Here is a 24,297-nt window from a genome sequence, read left to right on the forward strand (position 1 = left end):
GATGAAATTATTTATGTCTTAATTTAATAGTAAATGGTGGGTAATTTATTTTCTGAATAGCTCTGCACTGCATGGGCAACCGATGTGATTAATTTAAATAATAAATTTAAAAGTATTACAAGAATATATAATTTTAATAAATTAATTTATAAATCTAATTTTAAATTATATAACAAATTTTGTTTCAAACTAAAATAGTTCAGTTTTAGTTTGTTAAATAGTAAATTTGTAACATGGATATAAAAGGATTGAGTGGATAAAGATAACATAAATTCAAAATAATAATGAATATCAGTTTCTTTAATACTTTCATTAATTTTTTTTTTAATTTTGAGAAATAGTTAAAATTAATTTAGGACAAGGCCATTTGGTCTTGTCTTGGAATAAGTCATCAACTGGGAGTACTATATTTCATAGCTCATTTGTCGTCTTCCCGACTCCCAGTTTAGCGAAAATCTAAAAATTCCAGGGTTTTTCTCGTTGGAAGATCAATCAACTGGGCTTTGAGATGGTGAAGGAGACTGAATACTATGACGTGCTGGGAGTCATCCCCACGGCATCCGAAGCCGAGATTAAGAAAGCCTATTACATGAAGGTAACAGTATAATTTTTCGATCTTTATTCTTATTTGGGTATTTCTTCTCTCCCGTATCCATTAATACAACTAAAATATTGATTATTTGACCCAATTATACTGTATTACACTGACCTACATAACAATTTTGCTTTGTAAGCTATCTTAAACCTCAATAGATCAGTGTAATCCCATTTTGCAGTTTAAATAGACAAAAACTAGTAGATGCGTAGTCCTATGACTGGATCTGTCCATTTTGTTGAATTCAAAATGAGATTTGAACTCACGATGGTGGCTTGCTCTATATAATGCTAGGTAAACTTATATACGATGAAGCTGAAATGCTTGTACATCCAATAGCAATCTAACTTTGGAAATCTGAATATAACTTCATACTGTTTTAATGGTTGTCTTCTATTACCAAAATTTAAAACAAAACCAAGTGGTTTGATTATGTTATTTATACCTTTTCTTCAATACCTGATGTGCAGGCAAGGCAGGTGCATCCAGATAAAAATCCAAATGACCCTCTTGCTGCCCAAAATTTTCAGGCAAGAATATCGTATTTCAGTTTAGGACTATTTAAATTTTAAGGGCACTGAATGTCATCCTACCTGGATTGTCTAGTTAATTGATAAACAGAACTTTCCTCTCTAAAATTATTTAATGATCTAAATATAATTGTTGAATATTAAATCAACAACCACATTTCTCTATATAGTGTTCATGTTAAACATCACATAACTTGCATTCTGTCATTCTATTACCAGTCAACCTACAACTCATATCTTGGAATTCACCTATTGGAATTTGATTTGTTGAATATCATATCCACCACCAAATGCTTATAATTTTTATGGAGTTTTATATTATTCTGCTGTCTTTTATTGTCAATTTTTCCATTGCATGTGTCAAACCTGCCTTCAACAAAATAAGTAATACCATGCTGCATTCATATCATTATTCTTAATTCATCTGTTTTTAACTATATATCATGTAGAGCTACAATTTTAATATTGTTAAGTAGTTATCCCTATATGTTTGATACTCTGGTTTTAGGTTTTAGGTGAAGCTTACCAAGTTCTGAGTGACCCATCTCAAAGGCAAGCTTATGATGCTCACGGAAAATCAGGAATTTCAACGTTAGTTTCCTTTTTTGAATTAAGATTTTACTTAATAGTTGAATATCAAGCATGATAGGATGTGGAAATTTGTAATTTCTTAATGAATTTTAGAGCATTTTTTTTTTATAAAATCAATCTCTTGTGCTGGTTTATGTCTTTTATTCATTATTTTCAGGGAAGCAATTATTGATCCTGCGGCAATCTTTGCAATGCTTTTCGGTAGTGAGCTTTTTGAGGAGTATATAGGCCAGTTAGCCATGGCATCAATGGCTTCAATGGACTTTTTTACTGAAGGAGAACAATTTGATACTAAAAAGTTGCAAGAGAAAATGAGGGTATAATAATATGGTTTTCTCACTGTATTCTCTTGTGACTACTTTTTTTCCTTATGTACGTATCTTTTTAGAAATATAAGAAAGATCTGTATAAAAAACTGCATTCTTGAATATCTAAAATTCTTAAAATATACATATCATCTATAAAAACTGTATTCCCTTATGACACTTATCTATTGTTATGTATACATATCACCTGCCACTAGTTATCTTAGGATTCTTAATGTGACCATACATGTTTTAACTGGTTATCCACCCACTAATAGTCTAGTCTTACCTAGTTGTTTTTTGTTTTGACAATGATTCTTACGAGGATAACCAGTTGCTACTGATATGCAAACTTCACAAAGCAATCTCTCCCAATTTCTATGTCTGAGTTTTTGTATCGACAGCATTGCTAGGGGGATTAACTCTACTGTGAAAAAATAAGAATAGGAAGTACTAACTCTGTACTGCTAGATATTAGGACTTGTATAAGAAAGAACCTATTAACACAATAATCTGGTTACTATTTTAACATTTCAAATTAGAGCATAGATGTTAGCTAGTAACGATGTTCTAATTTTTTTTTAGTATTTGGTGAACATGGGCACATGTTGTTCTCTGTTTTGCATATGTCCAGTAACGAGAAGATCCTGTGAATTCTCGTGCCCAAAATGACAATCAGCCTTCATATGCTTCTTTGGTGAAAATTAGGATTAGAGGCACTATGAATAGCAGTTTGGTTGTTGCCAGTGCTGTTAAATAACCAGTATGTTGCCGCACCGATGATTTGCCAATTTCCAGAACAACGCAGGCTCCGTGAACTGTTGCCACTTTTTCCAAAGGCCGTTAACCTGTTTTTTTTTTCTTCCTGTATTTTTCTTTTGTTTTATTCTTTAGTCCATTTTTTTTTTCTTTCCCTATTTTCTTCCACTTTTTATACATTCTTCATAGTGTGCTCTGTTTTTTATTCTTGCAGTACCCCCTTATCACAATTCTTAACTGTACACTCACATAGATTTGCACCCCTTTAAAAATGACAATTTGTCATCTGATTCCAATACTAAGGTCTAGCCTTGGTGTTATTAAAATGTGGCAAATTATACTTACATTTGGTTTTTCAACATGTTATATTAGAAGGATGTAATAGTGATTCTCTAGAAAGTATTCCATATTGAGACGAAATAGCTTATTTCGGATTGTTTGTCTGAAGCCCTTTACTTTGTGGGCATCGTTTCTCCTTCACAACAGTGGGTTCTTGTGATGTCTGAGTTCAAGATTGATGTGTGTTTTGAAATTATTATAATGTCAAAAGAAGGATGGCTAGTTATTGATGGTTTGATAGAACTGAGCTTCCACTCATTCGCAGAAGACAAATTGGTGTGGATTTCATCAATTTGTGTAATTGATATGAGCCTTATTAGCTGACTTTAGAAATGGTGTACCACCATAATAGAACACTATCGCCATGGTTAATTGAGGGTGGGATTACATTTGATTTTAGACTGGTTGAATTGCATCTTGATTCAAAAGTTTATACAAGATGGCGAGAGCCCAAAAAAGAGTTTGATGAGTCAACTAAAATTTTCTCCCTTAAAGCATAAACTCTTTGGAGTTGACTTGTGAGCTTGACAATTTTAATTTGTGCATTGAACAAGATAGATGTTTATTTTTATTTAATATAAAAATGATAATAAATATTTTTTTAATCTGCATATTATGTTATAATTAGATTTCATCTAAGTATATGTATTTGAATATGTACTTTATATTATAGATCTGCAGTGAACAGTGTAAATTATTGATGTTATTTTTAATAATTCTTCAAATTGTTTTATTTGACATAGAGATAGAAGACAGTTGTAGATTCAAAATTATAGGTGATTAAGAAGATCAAGCACACAATGATTAAATGCTGGTAGATTACGATAAGAGAAGTTTTGATTAGTTAAATTGACTACTTGTGAGGAAAATTTGTTAAATGCACATCTAAATGATAGAAAAAAGAATGTTATAAATGTCTAATTTAGCGATTAAGAATGTGTTTAATTTCTATTTTCATTAACTGTTCTTAGTTTTTAAAATTTTTAATAAATCTATTCAAAATCATGCAGCTTATTCCTCACCACCCACACTCTTGCACTAGGACTAGAAAACAAACAAGAGAATGAGAGAAAATCTTCTAGATGTTTATGGTTTCTGGTTTTTGAAACACTTGTTTTGGAAAGCTTTTGCAGAAGTTAGTAGATTTTGGGAACACTTGTTGAGTGGGTAACTTAATTTAGAAAAGAATTTTTAAACCAAAAAGAGAGAAAGAAATCAAACATGTCTTAAGAATTTCGCTCTCCAAGTTGTATATTCTAATTTATAAGAGTGTATTATTTAGTTTGTATTTAATATTCAAAATAGCAGCCTTCTCTATGTCACAATACTATATTTTTTAGCAACAAACTAATGCAGGCACTCTATACAATGCTTGTGTGTCACCATCAAGAAAGGCTAACAATGTCATACTTGGCAGCCAAACAGGTTTGAGTGGACGGCTAAATTATCAAGGATGATGCTAATAATTCTTTGTTTTATCGTCATTCTCCCAAAGGTTGTATCTATTGCATTGTATACGTGGGCGACATTGCCTGTGAACATATTGATGGATGTGAGTGTCAAACTTATTCTTGACCAAGGAGAGCCATATTCTGATCATTAGAGATCAGAAGATTAGTTGGTAAACTAAATTACCTTGTCCTGGCCGCTTTTGTAGTGAACATTGTTAGCCAATTTTCGAACTCCCCTTATCAAAATGTGGTTGTGCGGGCCCTACAGTATATTAAGAAGACTCTTGGAAAAGGCCTCATTTTTGAGGATAAGTGAAATACTCAAATGGTTGGGTATCATGACGCTAACTAGGTGGGCTAATTGTTAGAAGTCTCACATCGACTAGAGATAAGACCAATTTATATTATATAAGTGGATGCGAACCTTATCTTACGAGTCGGTTTTTTGGGGTTGAGTTAGGCTTAAAGTACACTTCTTAACATGGTATCAGAGCCTGGTTAAAGCATATCCTAGCGATATTTGTTGTTTGTTGGGCATGTTGTTCCATCCGTTATTTGGTCGTTATTGGACCACCCATTAATGTCTATACCTCGGTGTGTGGCGGTGTGTTGGAATTCTCACATTGACTAGAGATAAGGCCAATTTATAATATATAAGTGGGTGCTAACCTCACCTTACAAGCCGGTTTTGTAGGGTTGAGTTAGGCTTAAAGTCCACTTCTTAACACTAACTAACCAAGCAATAGACATTCCATTTCATGGTTCCACTTTCTTATTGTAGGTAATTTAATAGTGCGGAAAACTAGGAAACAAAATGTTGTTGCATGATCAATTGCAGCAACAAAATACGGGCAATGAAATTAGTCACTTGTGAGCGCATATGGTTAAAGCAACTCCTTGAAGAACTAAAATTTGTAGAATCAAATCTCAAACGCACCTTGTATGAGACAACCAGCCAACATTGCACGCATTTAATCCTATCTTTCATGAGAAAATCAGTCATATTGAAGTGGATTATCATTTCATAAGTGAAAAACTAGAGTATGGAGACATCACTAGATTTGTCAACTCTAGTGAGTAGTTCCCTAACATACTCACCATGTCTCTAAGAAGACCATGGGTTGATTATATTTGTTACAAGTTGAGCACATTCCACTATGTGTTTTAGGTTGAGGGGAGTGTTTCAGATACCCAATTTCAACATCTCTTGCACTTAATTAATTTTCTTTTTGAACAACAAAATTTTTATGTGAGAAATAGATATTCCATCTTTGTTTCATTTCCAAAAGTTTGACATGGTCATCTTGAAGGAATTAAATATTTATCATGTTTTAGGTGCAGTTTTTTTGTGATTGCTGTTTTGACAGATTTGTTCTTGCTATAGGTTGTTCAGAAGGAAAGAGAAGAAAAGCTTGCAGAGATATTGAAAAATAGACTCAACCAATATCTCCAAGGAAACAAAGAGGAGTTTTTTAATCATGCAGAAGCTGAAGTAGCCCGGCTATCCAATGCAGGTACTGTTACCAAATAATAATTTCAGACAGGCAGACATGAGGATGAAAACATTCTATTGATGCAAAATTACATTATCAATTCATGGATACATCCCATTTTGGTGCTGTTTTGGTCATATCAATCTATGGCTGTAAAATTCATTGAAATTAATTGCTTTATTGTTTACCCATCATGATATGGTTAAAAGATTGACTTTACATCATTTGTCTAATCTGGAGTATTTGAATATCAAAATAACATTACCAAGACTGTGACAGTGCTTTTTCTGAATTATTCAGTTGTCATAGAATATATAGAATTGTATATGTTCTAAATGTATTACGTGTCTAATGTGACCACAAAGTATGTATTTATACTATTTTACCGAATCAATTATAATAAAAACACTTAATAATTAGGAATTAATCATCCTAATTTCCTAGATTATGTAATGGTTACAAATCTGTAACAACTAGTTACATTCTAACACTCTTCCTCAAGTTGGAACATATATGTCATATGTATCAAACTAGTTACAAATGTACTCAATCCGAGGGCCTCTAAGGGACTTGGTGAATATGTCAGACACTTTTTTTTTTTTACAAATTGACAGTCAATTTCAATGTGTTTAATTCTTTCATGGAAGATCGTGTTTAATGCAATTTGAAGTGCAGCTTGATTGTCACAAATAAACTTTGTTTCATGGATGTCCCCTACTTTTAGGAGTAGTAGTAGTTGCCTAAGCCACATAAGCTCACAAGTGGATGTTGCCATAGCACGATATTCTACTTTTGCGCTAGATCTGACAACTTATTTTGGTTCTTGCTTCTCCATCAGATAAGGTTTCCTTTGATAAGACACAATACCCATAAGTGAATCTTCTATTTGATGGTGATCCTTACCAATCCGTATCAGAGTAACAAGTGATCTTAGTACTGCCTTTGTCTTCGTACAATAATCCTTGTCCTGGAGCATTTTTTATGTATCAAAGAATACATGTTACAGTATCCCAATGGCTATCACAAGGAGCTTTTAGAAAGTAGCTTACCATACTAATCGCAAAAGTGATGTCAGGTCTGGTGATGGTGAGATAATTGAGCTTGTCTACCAGGCGACAATATCTTTCTAGGTCTTTCAATGGCAACCCCTGATCCAGAAGAAACTTGATATTGGGATCCGTAGGAGTATCACAAGGACGACAATCAAGCAAAGCATATTTAGTAAGAATGTCCAGGGCATACTTATGTTGATTAATGACAATTCCAGAAGCAGATTGAGCAACCTTAATGCCTAAGAATTATTTTAGAAGGCCTAAATCTTTTAGTATGAAATTGATGTGAAAGGTGCTCTTTGAGTTGTCAAATTCCAATCTCATCATCACCCCTGATGATAATGTCATGAACATAAACAAGAATGTAAATGCACTTGCCAGTAAAGGAATGAAAGAAGAAGATAGAATGATCAACCTCACACTTGGTCATGCCAAACTGAATCAAGACAAACTAAAACGACCAAACTAAGATCGAGGAGATTGCTTCAAACCATAGAGACTGTTGAAGCTTACAAACAAGACGAGAATCGTCGGGAGCAAGAAAACCACGGGGTTGATCCATATAAACTTCCTGCAATTCACCATGTAAGAATGCATTTTTAATATCTAGTTGATGAAGGCCAATGATGAATAGTAGCCATAGCCAGAAAGAGATGCACAAAAGCTTTCTTGGCCAGAGAGGAAGGTGTCCAAATAATCTAGACCAAAAATCTATGCATATCCTTTGGTGACCACGCGAGCATTTAACCGATGAATATGACCATCAGGTCCAATTTTCACTATATAAACCCAGCGACAACCAACAATTTGCTTGCCAGGTGGTAAAGGAATAAGTTCCCTGGTACCATTGGAATGTAAGGCTGCCATCTCCTCTACCATTACCTGACGCTAGCCGCAATCAACCATGGCTTCACCTGTATTCTTAGGAAAACACACAGATTCCAAAGAAGAAACAAAGGAGAAATAGGATGGAGACAAACCATCATAAGTAATGGTAAAAGTATGAAGAGTGTTAGGATTACGAGAGGAAAGAATACCTTTTCGTATCGCAATAGGAAGTTCCAAGTGTAGGAGGCATGGGTGGAGGGATGGTTGGAGCAGGAGATGATGCTTGAGGATTAGTATAGTGAGTCAAAATTGAAGTTTAAACTCGTCAGTTGTATTGAAGCAAAGAACGTTGGGGAGAAACAATTACATGAGTCGCAACAGGCGAGACTTCTGAAGATTCTACTATAAGATTGACATCCAATATAGTTGAAGTGTAGAAGGTGTAGTCTCAAATAAGGTGATATCAGCGGAAACTATATAGTGTTGAAGTTGAGGACAAAAACAACAATAGTCCTTCTGAAGGCGTGAGTAACCAAGAAAATACATTTGAGAGATTTGACAAAAAGTTTATCTTTACCTAAAGTAAGGTCATGCACAAAGCATGTGTAACCAAAGACACGAAGAGGAATGGAGTAAAGATCTTGTGTTGGATATAAGAAAGAGTAAGGAACCTAATTATTAAGGATGAAGGAAGGTATGTGGTTGATCAAATGACATGTTGTCAAAATGGCATCTCCCCATAATTGAAGAGTAATATTGTGGTGAAGAAGAAGGGTACGGGTAATTTCAACAAAATGTCGATTTTTTCTTTCGGTGACACCATTCTGTTGTGGTGTGTGAGAGCAAGATGTTTGATGGAAGATACCTTGTTAACTCAGAAAAAACTGAAATTGGGAAGACATATATTCACGAGCATTGTCAATGCATAAAATTTTAATAGAGGTGCCAAATTGATTTTGAATTTCAGTCGAGAAACCTGGAATATAGAAAAAACATCAAAATGATTTTTCATTAAGAATAAACAAGTACATCGGGAGAAATCGTCTATGAAAGTAACTAAGTAATAAAAACCCAAAGTAGAACAGACACGACTAGGATCCCAAATATCAAAGTGAACTAAGGCAAAAAAGCAGAGGGCGTTGATAAAACTTGCAACAAGGGTATTGACCATGATATCCACCCCAATTTCCCCTTCATTCAACCGGTAGGAAGATTGGGAGTAAAAAGCAGAGGAATCAGTTAGAAGCACAAGAGAGTGACCTAACATGTGAGGAATTAAAAGGCGAAGTAATTGTCTATATAATCAGCAATTAAGCGATCGAGCTTACCAAGATATGTCTATATATCATGATTTTCAGCTTCATAGTGATAAGGTTGGAGACAACATTGTAAAGGCGATGAACATCATTGGAGAATACTCTCTTGGCTTTGTTCTACACATCATAACAAGTAGTAAAAGTGTGGTATTGACGCTGCAATTTGACATCAATGGAGAGCCAAAAAACTCTACACAAGGAGGCATCTATTTGCATCCATTGGGCTTGATCATTGCGAGGAATGTCTTTGGTCTGTTTGGTCAAGTGGTCGGCACAGCCTTGACCCCGAAACCATAGCTAGACAGCAGCAGCCTAGGAGCTATAGTTGCTCATCTTGGTCAGTTTTTCACTTGGAATCAACGAAATAGTTGTAAAAGTAATTGTAGAGGAGGTACTTGAGTGTGAGCTTTCAGAAGCCATGGGATAAAAAGGGGCGCCTGGGTGTGAGGAAGGAGGCAGCAGGCACACTAGCAAGTGGGTAGTGCCGGAACAGTGAGAAAAACACAAGCAGTGACAAGAGCTTGAGATGGACGCACCAGGAAAAGGTCACGCATGTGGGCTTCATGTAGCATATGTTCAAAGCAGCGAATGAAGCATGGTGGTCGTTGGAGGGAGAAGATCTTGATCAAGGTGGTCACCGGAGGAAAAGGACGCTCGGTGACAAATAAAAGGGGCACACAGTGGTTGCAGGGACCATTCACCCGGAAAAAAAAAAGATCCAAGATTGAAACCCTATTGATGCCATATAAAATTGTATATGTTCTGAATGTATTGTGTGTCTAATGCAGACCAAACAATATGTATTTATACTATTTTACATAATTAACTGTAATAAAAGCACCTAATAATTAGGAATCAATCATCCTAATTTTTTGAGAACATTTTAACAAAATAAATAGTCTTAAGTAGGATTTATTGTATTGTGTGTTGGAACTAATACCTAGGAGCACGCTTTAGACCTAGTTCCTATGAGCATCTTCTAGAGTTCTCTTCTTTTCTCTCATCCATTGTATCTAATGTATCCCAAACAACTATAAATATGAAAACCTCATAGAGGGGTAAATACTCTCTCAAATTCACTCTAAATCTTCTTTACTTCAATATCAAGTTTTTTGGTCACATCAATCTGTGGCTGTAAAAGTCATTGAAATTAATTGCTTTATTGTTTACCCATCATGATATGGTTAAAAGACTGACTTTACGTCATTTGTCTAATCTCGAGTATTTGAATATCAAAATAACATTACCAGGACTGTTACGGTGCTGTTTCTGAATTATTCAGTTGTCATTATACAGCTTATGGGATTGATATGTTGAATACCATTGGCTACATATACGCAAGGCAGGCAGCAAAAGAGCTAGGGAAGAAAGCAATTTATTTAGGTGTGCCTTTTATTGCTGAATGGTTTAGAAACAAAGGGCATTCTATTAAATCTCAAGTTACAGCAGCAACAGGTGAGCAACTTTTATTTTAAAGCCTCTCCAGGCTGTGTGATACGGTACAATTCATGTAAGAAATGAAAAACAGTATTTTGGATGAGCTTGTGTGAGTTTTATCTTTATTTTACTATCTTATTTTGGATGTTGGGTGTTTCTTTGGGCTTCGTGGAGTGAATTGACCACCCATAAAGGCTTTGGTAAAACGGTGAACCTATGCTTGTGGCAAAGTACAATTCATGTAAAAAATGAAAAACTGTATTACGGATGTGCTTGTGTGAGTTTTATCAAACAAAATGGATGATCTATTTATATTACTTTTCACAACCAACATGTACAAGTCTTCTCGGTTTGTTGGACTTCCACCTGATCTTGCAGCAAATCAAAATCAGATTTATCGTGACCAACTGCTCCCACCTGTGACAGTCCAAAAGCAATTGTTTCATGTTAGGAATGAGAAGAGTTGGAGAGTTTATGAGAGAAGGAAGAGAAATGGTTAGTTAAGCAACCCAACTGCTTATTGCAGTTGGAAAGGGCGGGAATAACGATTGTATAAATAGTGGAGGGGTTAGTAGTTAAAGGACTTTTGGTAGTTTGTTTGTTAACAGGATTAAGCCTGTGAAAGGGGTTAACCCCTTGTTACTGTGATTGTACAGACAATACCTTTGTGAATAATATTCAGCTCTGTTTCCCATTCTGGTTTTCTTGGTACCTAAGAGGTGTTTTAGAGGTTCTTGAATAGGTTTCTTAATCGGAAACCTATCAATTGGTCCGACCTGCCGGATCCCAATTGGAGGAGTGACGTGCATGCGTGATGGAGGGAAGAGTATTGGCGGTTGAAGGTCAGTTAGAGGCGGTGGAGATCGCCGTGGCAGAGACAAAGGCAGATGCAGGGGTTTTGAGACAAAACTACGAAGCAATGAGGCAGGATATCCAGGCGATCCTGAAGATGCTGGGGGATCGCAACCGCGATCCAAATGGAAATCGCCAAAGGGCCAGTGAGTCGTCCGTGAACGACAACTGTGGCGGAATCGAAGGAGATAGGGAGCGAAGAGGGGAAGGAAATCTAGAAGGCCCTCCCAATTGGAGGAAACGGGTAGAATTACCGGGGTTTGAAGGGGGCGACCCATTGATTTGGATAAGTAGAGCAGAGAAATTCTTTGAGGTGCAGAAGGTGGCCGAGGACGAGAAAGTACAGTTGGCGTTCATCAGTATGGAAGGGTATGCAGCGTACTGGTTTCGCTTTTGGAGAGAAAACACAAAGAACAGATCTTGGGAAGGGTTGAAGAGAGCGTTGGTGATCAGATTTGGAGAAGGAGGACGAGGGTCCGTCTATGAGAGATTGGCCGCCATTAAACAAGTAGGGGCAGTGAGCGAGTATGTTGGGGATTTCGAAGTGTTGGTGGGGCAGACGACGAGGATTCCGGAGGAACAACTCTTGGGTTACTTTATGGCAGGGCTGCAAGAGGAGGTGAGCGATCTAGTGAGGCCCCATGACTCGCAAGATTTAATGACTGCTATGTGTGTCGCTCGGGACGTACAAAAGTTGTGTTCTCAATCGAAGATCGGTGGTGGACAATCGACCAAGAATTCGAACGTTTGGGGAGGGACAGCGAGGGTGGCCACAAGAAGCGAACTCAGTCGCGAGGTACAGGGACGAGGGGGGACCGCGGAGAGTGTGGGGTCGGTCAGGCGTGAGACGACCCAGGGAAGTGGTGTTGCTAGGCCTAATGTAGAGGGAAGAGGAAGAAGCGTCCGAAACTTACCCTATTCGGAATTCATAAAAAGAAGGGAAGAGGGAAGGTGTTTCCGATGTGGGGGACCTTAAATTAGCCCAGGTCATAGATGTCCAGAAAGAGGATTGAGGATGTTGATTCTGGCAGAAGAAGAGGAGGAAGATGGGAGTGAAGCAACGGATGAGATGGACCATCCCAGATGGAGTTATCAGCTTTTTCAGCAGGGGGGTTGACGTCCCCTAAAACAATGAAATTAAGAGGAAGCATAGGGGGTCGAGAAGTGCTGGTTCTCATTGACAGTGGAGCCAGTCACAACTTCATACACCAGGAGTTAGTGGAGGAAATGGGGATGACAGTGGTTGATACCCCGCCTTACAGGGTCAACTTGGGAGACGGCTAAAAAAAAAACACGGGGCTGCTGTGAGAAGGTGAAGATTGTGTTGGGCGAAGTGGAAGTGGTAGAGAGGTTCCACTTGTTTGAGCTAGGAGGGGTGGACGTAATATTAGGAGTGGAGTGGTTGGAGAAGTTAGGAGAAGTGACCCTGGACTGGAGTAAATTGACCATGGCATACCAACAGCTAGGGAGGAAGGTAAGGATTCAGGGGGATCCAACATTAGAAAGGAAGATGGTGGAACCGGGTGCTTTACTAAAAATGACCGAGGTAGAGATTTGGTTGTTGGTCTGGGAGTTTGGATCTTTAGATTCAAAGGAGGAAGGTGAGAACTGTCAGAGTTTAACAAGAGAACAAGGAAAATAAATGGAGTTGTTGTTGAGCCAATACAAGGGGGTGTTTGCGGATCCAGTGGGGCTACCTCCTGATCGTGGCATGGTGCATCACATACCTCTCAAAGAGGGCATGGATCCTGTAAATGTTAGGCCTTACAGGGACCCCCATGTGATGAAGGGGGAGATAGAGCAGCAGGTAAAGGAAATGCTCAAAACAGGGGTGATTAGACCCAGCCATAGTCCCTACTCAAGTCCTATCATCTTAGTGAAGAAGAAAGACGACAGTTGGAGGTTTTGCGTCGACTATAGGGCGTTGAATCGTGCCACGATGCTGGATAAATTCCCAATACCGGTAATTGAGGAGCTATTGGATGAGTTGAGGGGGGCTTGTTATTTTTCGAAGATTGATCTGAAAGCGGGTTATCATCAAATCCGTATGGGAGAGCAAGATGTCGAGAAGACGGCTTTTAGGACACACCAAGGGCATTATGAATTTATGGTAATGCCCTTCGGCCTTACGAACGCTCCAGCTACATTCCAAAATGCCATGAACAACCTTTTCCAGCCTTATCTAAGGAAATACGTTTTGGTGTTTTTCGACGATATATTGGTTTACAGCACCACATGGGGAGAGCACCTTGAACATGTTGCTATTGTGTTGGCTACTCTAGAGTAGAACAGTTGGGTGGCAAACCGAAAGAAGTGTGAATTCGGGCGGACTCAGATTAAATACTTGGGTCATGCTATATCAAGCAAGGGAGTAGAGATGGATCCTGAGAAGGTGAGAGCTGTGACTGAATGGAGCAGGCCGAAAACGGTAAAAGGAGTGAGGGGATTTTTGGGTTTAACTGGTTATTATAGGAGGTTTGTTAAAGACTATGGGAAGATTGCCAAGCCCCTGACTGAGTTACTGAAGAAAGGAGAGTTCTTATGGAATGAAAGGGCTGAAGAAGCCTTGCAACAACTGAAGAGGGCTATCACGACAGCTCCAGTGTTATCTTTGCCAGACTTCCAACAACCATTTCACATAGAGTGTGATGCCTCGGGTGTGGGCGTGGGGGCGGTTTTGACTCAGGGAGGAAGACCCATTGCCTATTTTAGTAAGACGTTATCAGCAGGGACGTTGAGCAAATCAATTTATGAGAAGGAACTGATGGCTTTGGTGTTGGTCATACAGCATTGGAGGCCTTACCTGTTGGGGCAAAGATTTGTGGTGCATACCGACCAGAGGAGCCTTCGCCACTTGTTAGAGCAGCGTATAACTACTCAAAACCAACAGAATTGGATTGCAAAACTGTTGGGATACGATTTTGAGATAGTATACAAAGCAGGGGCTACCAACCGAGCGGCGGATGCCCTATCAAGGAGGGAGGAGGGAGACAAGGAGGAGGTAAAAGAATTGGGAGTGATGGTCAGGCCATATTGGCAGGACTTTGGCGAGATCTTAAGAGAGGTGGAGGAAGATGACAGGTTGAAGAAAGTGATGGAGGATCTTAGGAGGGATCCAAATACCCATCCAGCGTATACCATTGAGCAGGACATGTTACACTATAAAGGAAGGTTGGTTTTGTCAGCCAATTCCACATGGATTCCCAGGTTGCTAGCGGAGTTCCATGTTACGCAGACGGGGGGCATTCGGGTGTTTACAAAACATATCGGAGGTTGGCCCAATCCTTATATTGGATTGATATGAAGAAGAGGGTAACTGAGTATGTGGCGGGATGCTTGGTGTGTCAGCAACACAAATACTTGTCCTCTTCTCCTCAAGGACTGCTGCAACCATTGCCAATTCCGAATGCCATTTGGGAAGAGTTAAGCATGGATTTTATAGTAAGGCTTCCAAAATCTCAGGGATTTGATGCTATACTAGTGGTAGTAGATCGCTTAAGTAAATACGGTCATTTTCTACCACTCAAGCATCCTTATTCAGCTAGAATGGTAGCGGAGTTATTCATCAAGGAAATTGTTAGGTTGCATGGCATTCCGAAATCAATCGTGAGTGATCGGGACCCCCTCTTCCTAAGCATTTTTTGGCAGGAGCTATTTAAAGGGCAGGGTACACAATTGAAAATGAGTACCGCATATCACCCCGAGACAGACGGCCAAACAGAGGTTCTAAATCGTGTTTTGGAGGGATACCTTCGATGCTTCTGTTCAGAACAACCGAAAGGATGGATGACAGTCTTACCCTGGGCTGAGTATTGGTATAATACCAGTTATCAGGGAGCAATCCGGTGTACACCATTTGAAACGGTCTATGGGCGGCCACCTCCATCCCTATTTATACCGGGAGAATCATTGGTAGAAGCAGTGAATTAGGAGTTGCAGACACGAGATGAAGCTTTAAAGCAGATGAAGTTCCACTTGGAAAGGGCACAAGAGCTGATGGTAAAACAAGCCAACAAAAGGAGGAGACCTGCAAATGTTGAAATGGGTGATTGGGTATACTTGAAGATAAGACCCCATCGACAATCTTCCATGCCAACCAGACTTCACCCGAAATTAGCAGCCAGATTTTTTGGTCCATTTCAGGTGATTCAGAGAGTGGGAGCAGTGGCCTATAAACTTCAGTTACTGGAGACAGCACGCATACACCCTGTCTTTTATGTTTCACAATTAAAGAAGGCAATAGGGGAGCAGAGAGTGGAGAAGGAGTTTCCTCCAGACTTGCAGGCCGATGGACCCTCTTTTTGGCCCATCAGTATTCGGGGGAGGAGAGTCACGCAGAGAGGGGAAGAGGACGTGTCACAGTTGTTAATTGAATGGCAGGAAGGAGGACAAGAACGGGCAACGTGGGAAGATGAAGTTGCTATCAAAGAACAGTACCCCGATTTCAACCTTGGGGAAGGTTGAACTTCAGGCAGAGGGCAATGTTAGGAATGAGAAGAGTTTGAGAGTTTATGAGAGAAGGAAGAGAAATGGTTAGTTAAGCAACCCAACTGCTTATTGCAGTTGGGAAGGGCGGGAATAACGGTTGTATAAATAGTGGAGGGGTTAGTAGTTAAAGGACTTTCGGTAGTTTGTTTGTTAACAGGATTAAGCCTGTGAAAGGGGTTAAGCCCTTGTTATTGTGATTGTACAGACAATACCTTTGTGAATAATATTCAGCTCTGTTTCCCATTCTGGTTTTCTTGGTACCTAAGAGGTGTTTTAGAGGTTCTTGAATAGGTTTCTTAATCGGAAACCTATCATTTCACCTCTTAATTTTACATGCTTTTGAATCATCTTCCACTCCTAGTAGGGATTCTTGCCCTTGTCTCACAATTATACCATTGTGGAGGATGTGGTGGTCGTGGACGTGGTCTCTATTGCAACTTCTCTAAGAATAGGAGACATGTTGAAGCAAAGTATCAAATCAAAGCTAGGGAGCAGTCCGGTTCAGTCAGTGGCCCAAGTCACTGCTCAGATATTGCTATCTCTACCACTAAATATCATGAGCTTCTCTAGCTTTGTGCAACCAATGAGGTTGCCACACTTTTTATTGGTATGGCACGGTCTATTAATTCTTCAGCGTAATGTCCCACAACATTTTTGGGGATGTCATTCCTACTACCTGCCAGTTACTTAATTGCATGCCCTACTCGTTTCTAAATAATCATATTTCTAATTCTATATTGGATATTAAATAGGACCTTCATATTCCCTTATGAGTCTTTAAGAATACATGTTTTTTTTCATGATTTCACTCAAGGTAGAAATAAACTATCTACAAAATCTTTGTAATGTATTTTCTTGGTTAATCTGGTATCCAGGAGAGCTACAAATGTTTCTCTCTATAACCTTAACGACATCTGGTCATGACTTTCTTTGAAAATACTTTTTTCTTTTCTTCTAGCATTGAAGATGTTCTAGAGGTTTGACCTGAACCTCCAGCTCCACTTGTTGCTCCTGTTCAAGCATCACTTGCTATTCCTCAACATCCTACAGTACTCACATGACAAACACATGCTCGATCAACATCACCCAACAGATCCTCCAACATCATTACTTGCTCCAAATGTCCTTGTACCATTGTTCCGTGCACATGATCTTCCTTCAGTACGTCACAAAGGTATTTGGTCCACTTGTAATCGTAATCCCAAATACGCTTTAAATCTCATTTGTAACGGTGTATCTCCATCCTATTACTCCTTTATCTCATTTTGGATTGTATCTATTCCTAAGTCTAAGGGGATACCATGGCAACAAGTGATGCTAACATCTATCTTGTTATACATGTTGATAATATCATTATCAGTGATGAATATTTTGATGGGATCCTTCGTCTAAAGTCTCATCTCCATGGTCAATTTGAATCTAATGACTTTGTCATTTCTCTGTAGAAATATGCCTTAGACATCATCATTGTATCTACATGCTTGATTGTCGCCTAAGTGACTCTTGTGGCCTAATGTGAAGTTTCTTTCAATGCAAAGGGAAAGAACCTGAAAGATATCATCTATTAAAAGGACTTGATCACTTCACTATCATGAGGCAGGCATCACATTTGCAGTTAGTGTGGTTAGCCAATTCTTGAAGGATCCATGTGATAGTCATTGGAAAGTTGCCACTCCTTCAATACCTAAAAAACGCACCAAGCCATGGATTAATATATGAGGGCAAAGGCAATTGCAAATTTGACGCTGATTGGGTAGGATCACCATAAAATAGGAAGTCCGCTTCTAGACATCGTGTTCTCATCATAGGTAATTTGATCCCCTTGAGGAGCAAGAAGCAAAAAACAGTTTCTAGTTCCAGTTCTAAAGTTGAGTACCGCACAATGCATTAGCTGTTTGTGACATTACATCTTAGGCAACTCTCTACCAATTAAAATTTGAAGGCACTCAAGAAACTCGTATCCAACAGTCAAGCTTCTATTCACATTGCATAAAATCCAGACATTCTGTGAATGGACCTAACACAGACAGACATTGTCTGTCATTTTGGTAGAAATAATGTGCTTTCAAGAGAAATCATCACTATCTTTGTCAACTTGCAGACATGTTCACTAAATCCCTTAAGGGCTACTGTTTTGGTAACAAGTTTGACTTAAATGACATTTGCTCCAGCCTAATTGAGAGTGTTAAAGATGTAAATTTGCTACATTAAGTAGAGAGATATGGTATGATTTGATAAGGAAATATCTTACCAAGTACTTCTCTTTATTAGGTATTGATTTTGTTGTTTATTATTATATCCTTTCTTCATTATAAATAAGAGTACTGTGTGTACAAAACACCTAATTAGAAGCAAGCCTCTCTATAGTATCTATGTTAGAAATTACTAATCTCTTTCATAACTCTTCTTTCTCATCCTGGTAGCTAGACGTTATATTCTTCCACTCCTTTTAACTAGAGATTTTTTTTTTTCATTTGTACTGGTATATTTTCTCTCCCCAATAAGCCCCATATCAAGTCTTTTATTTGGTCTGTGATAACTCAATGATTGTTATTTGTCTCTAACTAATCGATTTTGTTTTGGCTCTCGGGCCTGCAAACATGAATTGCTAATGTGAAAACATTGTGCCGGAGGTTAATCATTTTTTTTCTTTGCTGTGGTTGTAGGGGCAATTGCTTTAATCCAATTGCAGGAGGATATGAAAAAGCAACTCAGTTCAGAAGGGGACTATACTGAAGAAGAGCTTGAAGAATACATGCAATCTCACAAGAAATTAATGATTGACTCTTTGTGGAAGCTTAATGTGGCGGACATTGAAGCCACTCTTTCCCGTGTTTGTCAAATGGTTGTCTTTTCTAGGCCAATGTCACTTAATTGCATAAAGTAGATTTAAGGGCTGGCTGTGTTTAATTTATCGAGTATGCTTCGCTTTAGGTACTTCAAGACAACAGTGTCAAGAAAGAGGAACTCCGTGCACGAGCTAAAGGGTTGAAAACTCTTGGTAAAATCTTCCAGGTGGTATTTCTTTCCTATTCTTCATATAATTTTAGCAATATTGTATACTGATTATAATGATTTTGAATTCACGATTCCAATTTAGAGGGTTAAGTCAGCCAATGGAAACGAGAATGAAAGTGTACCAAATAAGGCAGTGCACAAGTTGAATGGAAGTGAAACCAGCAATGATGCTTGTTCTCCTTGTACATCACCCAAATCTTCAAGTCCTGATTTTTCGAGTGATACTTCATTTGCATCCCAGGTGCAACTTTTCACGCTGGTCCTTTAATTCTTTCTTTTTATTTGGCTAGATTACTGTCATTGCATTTATTTCTATCCAATTTAGGCTAATTTTTTTCTATTTCATTTATTTGAATGTATATATTTATAGTGACATGTTATATTTGTTTTGATACAATGTAGAGCCCCTACGTGGAGGCCCCGCACTTCGCTGGCATGCAATTTGATTACAACTTTCCGAGGCCGACCGCCCCACCGGGTGCCCAGAGACCTACTCCAACCACCAAGGATTGAATTTGATATCCCGTGTGCAGTTTTTTTTTGGGGGGGGAGCGGGGGTGGGGAGGGTATGTAATTCTCGTGTCGAATGTGCCTGTATCGGGGTGTGTTATTGTATGTATCACTCTTGTCAAATGTGCCTTTATGTGCTGGAGATCGTATCTTTTCGGCAGGGACCGCATTGTGCAGTGTGGTTTTGCATGTCTAATAATTCTATACATAGATGAAAAAAGATAATTTAAAGTAGTGTTATCACTACCAGCTGGCCGTGATTGATTGCCATGTACTTGGAATAGTGTATTTTGTTGGGGTGCCAGCACTTAGGTTACATTAAGTTTCTTTTGTTCATAAGAGGTAGTGTGCATCCATTTTAGAGGGGATTCCTGTGTAAAACTAAATTCAACAGACATTATATATATATATATATATATATATATATATATATATATATATATATATATATATATATATATATATATATATATATATATATATATATATCATGTCTGTTGAATTTAGTTTTACATATGTTTGGGTTGTAGTTTTACTCATACCGGCTCCCGTACCGCTCCAATGCTGTAGTGCGAAGTATGATCTTGGTTTTGATTAATAATGTCTACGAGATCTTCAGTAGTAAACTTGCTTAAAGATTTTTTTTGTCAAAAAGGTAGCCACTGAATCTGTATGGAGATGGCTACGGTTGGGAGGGCATATAATCTCCCAGAACGGGGAAAACTTATTGTTTGTTAGGTTAAATAATTTTTTAACTAATGGCTTATAGGGGATATATTCTCTCTCGCTGTATTTGAGGATGCAGCTTTAGAAAATTTACAAGATTAGAGCAAATTATAATGCATTAAATATATTTAATATACTTCATAAGTTGACTTTTTTTTGTAAGATAATGCAAATTATTTATCTCGTTTTAGTTATCAGGCTATTTTTGACTTCGAACAGCAGATTAACCTGTGGTAAAGAATATGTATTTTTTTCTTAATTTCTGTTCAGAGAGAACAGAAAACAAGTTATTTGGTGTATTTTCATGAAAACTTCCGTAAGACTGTTTATACCGACGTGTTACAAGCTAGGATATATAGATAACAAGCGCATGGAAACATCATTTGTAGAAAACATTATTCTATTACACATTCAGATTTGTGTAAATAGATTTGTGTAAATAGATTTGTGTGTTTATTAAAGATAATTCTGTCAGAATTGATTTCCTTATGATGAAAGTATGAGAAATTCCTATGCTCAAAATGGACAATCAAATATGAGAATAGGATGACACAAAGGGCTGTTCCTGCACCCTAATTTTTTTCTTCTTGCACACCCTATAAGATTTAAAATCCCCATTTTACCCTTATACTAAAAAAAACAAGTGTAATAGCTTCACCACTCACACCGTTGCATCTTCCTTCCTCATTCTCTCTTCAACCTCCCCTAGCTATTTCTCTACACTAGGCATGCCTTAATAACCTCTGTGCATTCTTACTTGATTGCTCCCACCAGTAAAGACCGCAGAGAGAACTACAACCTTGTGTTTTTGTTTCTTCTCGTCCGTTTTGCTGCACTTCCTTGACACCATTTGAAACCATTAAAAAATTTGTATTAATAGGAAGGATTAATATGTTTTGAATGTCTTAACTTTTAGTGATATTTGAAATTAGTTTCTTTTCAAAATTTTGATTCAATTTAATCTATCAATTTTAAAAATACATGTGTTCAGTTTTGCTAACCAAATTTTGTTAAGTTTATTTGATGATTCAGGCATGTTTTATAATAACATTTGAGTTGTTTATCCTGTCTGATTTATTTTTGTTTCAATTTTAATTGAGAAACGTATTTGAAACGTTTAATAAACTTGATAAAATTTGGTTAAAAAATTAAATTTACATATTTTTAAAATTGATAACTAAATTGGACCAAAATTTTAAAAATGAATTAATTTCAATTTTTACTAAAAGTTAATGACAAAAATATATTTAATTCTAATAAAAATGTAAAAATAGGGTGTATGTATTCTCGGTTTACTATTATGTAGAAGATTTTTGTTTCATACATTTCGAATTGAATGTTTCAAAACTCATTTCCGAATCCAGAAATAAATTTAGGAAAATTCATTCAAAAAGCGATTTTTGGATTTAAAAATGACTTTTGAAATATCCTTTTTTAATTTCTTTTGTATTCCGAAACTAACTATCATAGAAGGTATTTCTAGATCTAAATGCATTCTTAACTCAGAAATACTGGAATATAAAAAAAAATTCTGGAATGGGTAATTTAGAAGTCATTTTTCTGAAACACACAGTTGTGGATTTTTCTGTTTTTTTGAAATGAATTTCAAAATATATTTTCAAATTTAAAAAATACATTCTAAAAATGTATTTTATGTATTTTTCAAAATTTCTCGATTAATTATTCTGATAGGCATTTTTGGATTTGAAAATACCTTCTAACACACTCAATCCGGAATGTAAAAAAAATAAAAAAGTGTAAAGATTTTTATGTTTAAAGTCATGATGTATTCATCTATTATTAATGCATGTTTAAAGTGTCAATGCATTAATTTACATTATTTTGCTTGAATAATATACTTTTCTTGATTTTCACTCATTCCATATATTAATACTGCCATGGAGAGATAAAAGCGTTCATGAAGTATTTTGATTCCCTCTTTTTGGTAGTTCAATCTCTACTTCAACATTATTCATATAAATCTTTACATCTAAAGGACAAGTAAAAACCATAGAAGAGAGGATCTTGCGAGCCTATTTATTGTCTTATTCTTAAAATCCTCTTTGGTAGGGTGGAACTTATTTTATAAAAACAAACTCTTTTTTGTGTTCTACCTCATTCTTTTCTTTTATTTTTCTTTTAATTTCATTGTTATTTGATCTTTATTTACTTTTTTATGAGAAAATGATTTTCATTAAATCTTATGGTCCATGTATAGTTAGAATTGTAAAATTAGCTCATCTAATTGATTTGATCTTTTGAGGTCAAAAATATATTTTACTATAAAAGTTCACATATTCATAAAGTCCTATGGGTTAGAATCACATGAAATCTTCTTTTAACATATTGACTATTTTGTTCCTAATAATATTTAAAAGTTTTTTTATTAAGTTAACATATTGGTCTAACTCTTGTAACTTAATTATATACACTAGTTATGTACTCTTGAATCAAATTATGCAATTGTATTAACATCTAGTTTTTTTTTTTAATTTTATAAAATTATATGTATTTTTATTCAATTTTGATATACAAAAATGTTTATGTTATATTAGTATTGTTTTATAGAAACAATAACTTATTTGATTTTTTTTATGGATGATCCTTTTGAGAAAAATCATTTTTTTAAACTGAATTGTGCTTATTATATTTTAGATGTGAAAACTAAAAATAAGTTAAACATTTATATATATATATATATATATATATATTAAATAGTTTATAAAAAAATTCAATAAAACTTAAAAATATGAAAAAATTAAAAGATAATAAGCTTTTACAATTATATCCAAATATAAGTAATTTCTGGACTTATAAAAATGACTTTGAACATTTTTTCTATTTTCAAAATTATCTTGTTTTTAAGCTTAAACAAACTCAACATATATTATATTTTTAACTTTTCAAGATAATGAAATTATGTATCTAAAATATGATTATAATTAAAAACTTATTTTAAATAGGTTTTTGTTGAATATATTAAAAAACTATGTATGAGATTAATCTCCCTTGTATTGAATATATACACATAGAACACTCTATTTACAATAAAACAAGTATGGACTAAGCTCGAAATACAAATAAGGAATAATAACAAACTAACTGAAGATAAAATACAGATATAATATATCTAACACTCCCCCTCTCAAGTTAGTTCATACAAATCGTATGTATCAAACTTGTTACAAATATAATCAATTTTCAACTCCCGTAAAGACTTAGTGAAAATATCTGCTAATTGGTCACTTGAATTAACGAACTCAGTCTTGATATCTTTAGATACAATCTTCTTTCGAATGAAATGACAAACAATCTTAATATATTTGGTTCTCTCATGAAAGACAGGATTATAACTAATATGAAGAGCAGTTCCATGGAAGCATTTGGTTCATTGGAAGGCAATTCCATTTGGTAAAAGATTATATGAATTTGTTTTTTTAGAAGACATGAAATTTTTTGACTGATGGAACTTGGAATTTAAATCTTGACATTCTTCACGTGTTTTTCTTGGATAAAAGATTTTGTCCCAACTTTCATGAAACTCAACAAAACTCAATATTAGGTTTGGATTCATGGCCTTCCTTTATAGTATTAACAGTCAAAAGTGATTTTCTCAATAACACGTGGAATTAGTACACCTTTATCCTTAGATGATTATACCAATAATAAGTCTCGAGGTTTATTTGCACGTATCATGGTTGATGTAGATTTGTTATTTGATTAGCCTACTCAAAATTTGGTGAAAATGTTAGGGTTGGCATTTATTGCTAATGAGGAGTATGAGAAACTGTCTCTATTTTATTCAAATTTTAAAATGATAAGTCATGATTTATATAATCATAGACAGTTACAACATGATGCCAATGTTATTTCTGGTGGGGAGAAAATAGTTTGTGTAAAATTAAACAACATTATTGTCCTACGGTGGTTGATGCATAGGATAAGACTAAAGACTCTTTAGCTAGATGGTGGACCCATGGTGGAGCCTTTTATGGTGTAACTTGTTA

At 36.3% G+C, this 24,297-nt stretch overlaps 1 protein-coding gene across 2 annotated transcripts; it reads left to right on the top strand.

Annotated features, from left to right (window-relative positions):
• Window positions 1-379: 379 nt before the first annotated feature.
• Window positions 380-19,903, top strand: LOC108319958 (chaperone protein dnaJ 10). 2 transcript variants are annotated; one of them, XM_017551276.2, is made up of 10 exons: window positions 381-595; window positions 1,066-1,125; window positions 1,634-1,716; window positions 1,874-2,033; window positions 5,955-6,084; window positions 10,556-10,714; window positions 18,703-18,881; window positions 18,971-19,051; window positions 19,137-19,295; window positions 19,457-19,903. In XM_017551276.2, the coding sequence occupies exons 1-10, from the start codon at window positions 509-511 to the stop codon at window positions 19,565-19,567; spliced, it is 1,209 nt and encodes a 402-aa protein (XP_017406765.1). In that variant the 5' UTR covers window positions 381-508; the 3' UTR covers window positions 19,568-19,903. The 2 variants fall into 2 exon arrangements, with proteins under 2 accessions (XP_052725473.1, XP_017406765.1); XM_052869513.1 differs by lacking the exon at window positions 10,556-10,714 and having other exon boundaries at window positions 380-595.
• The last annotated feature ends 4,394 nt before the right edge of the window (window positions 19,904-24,297 follow it).

The sequence above is a fragment of the Vigna angularis genome, chromosome 10 (genome assembly GCF_016808095.1).
Source record: "Vigna angularis cultivar LongXiaoDou No.4 chromosome 10, ASM1680809v1, whole genome shotgun sequence".
NCBI classification, from domain to species: Eukaryota; Viridiplantae; Streptophyta; class Magnoliopsida; order Fabales; family Fabaceae; genus Vigna; species Vigna angularis.

Bases quoted from the DNA above. Each gene is read 5' to 3' on its own strand.
- LOC108319958 (XM_017551276.2), top strand. From the start codon at position 509: ATGGTGAAGGAGACTGAATACTATGACGTGCTGGGAGTCATCCCCACG. The intron at 596-1,065 runs GTAACAGTATAA...CCTGATGTGCAG, and splicing joins AGAAAGCCTATTACATGAAG to GCAAGGCAGGTGCATCCAGA. The intron at 1,126-1,633 runs GCAAGAATATCG...CTCTGGTTTTAG, and splicing joins TTGCTGCCCAAAATTTTCAG to GTTTTAGGTGAAGCTTACCA.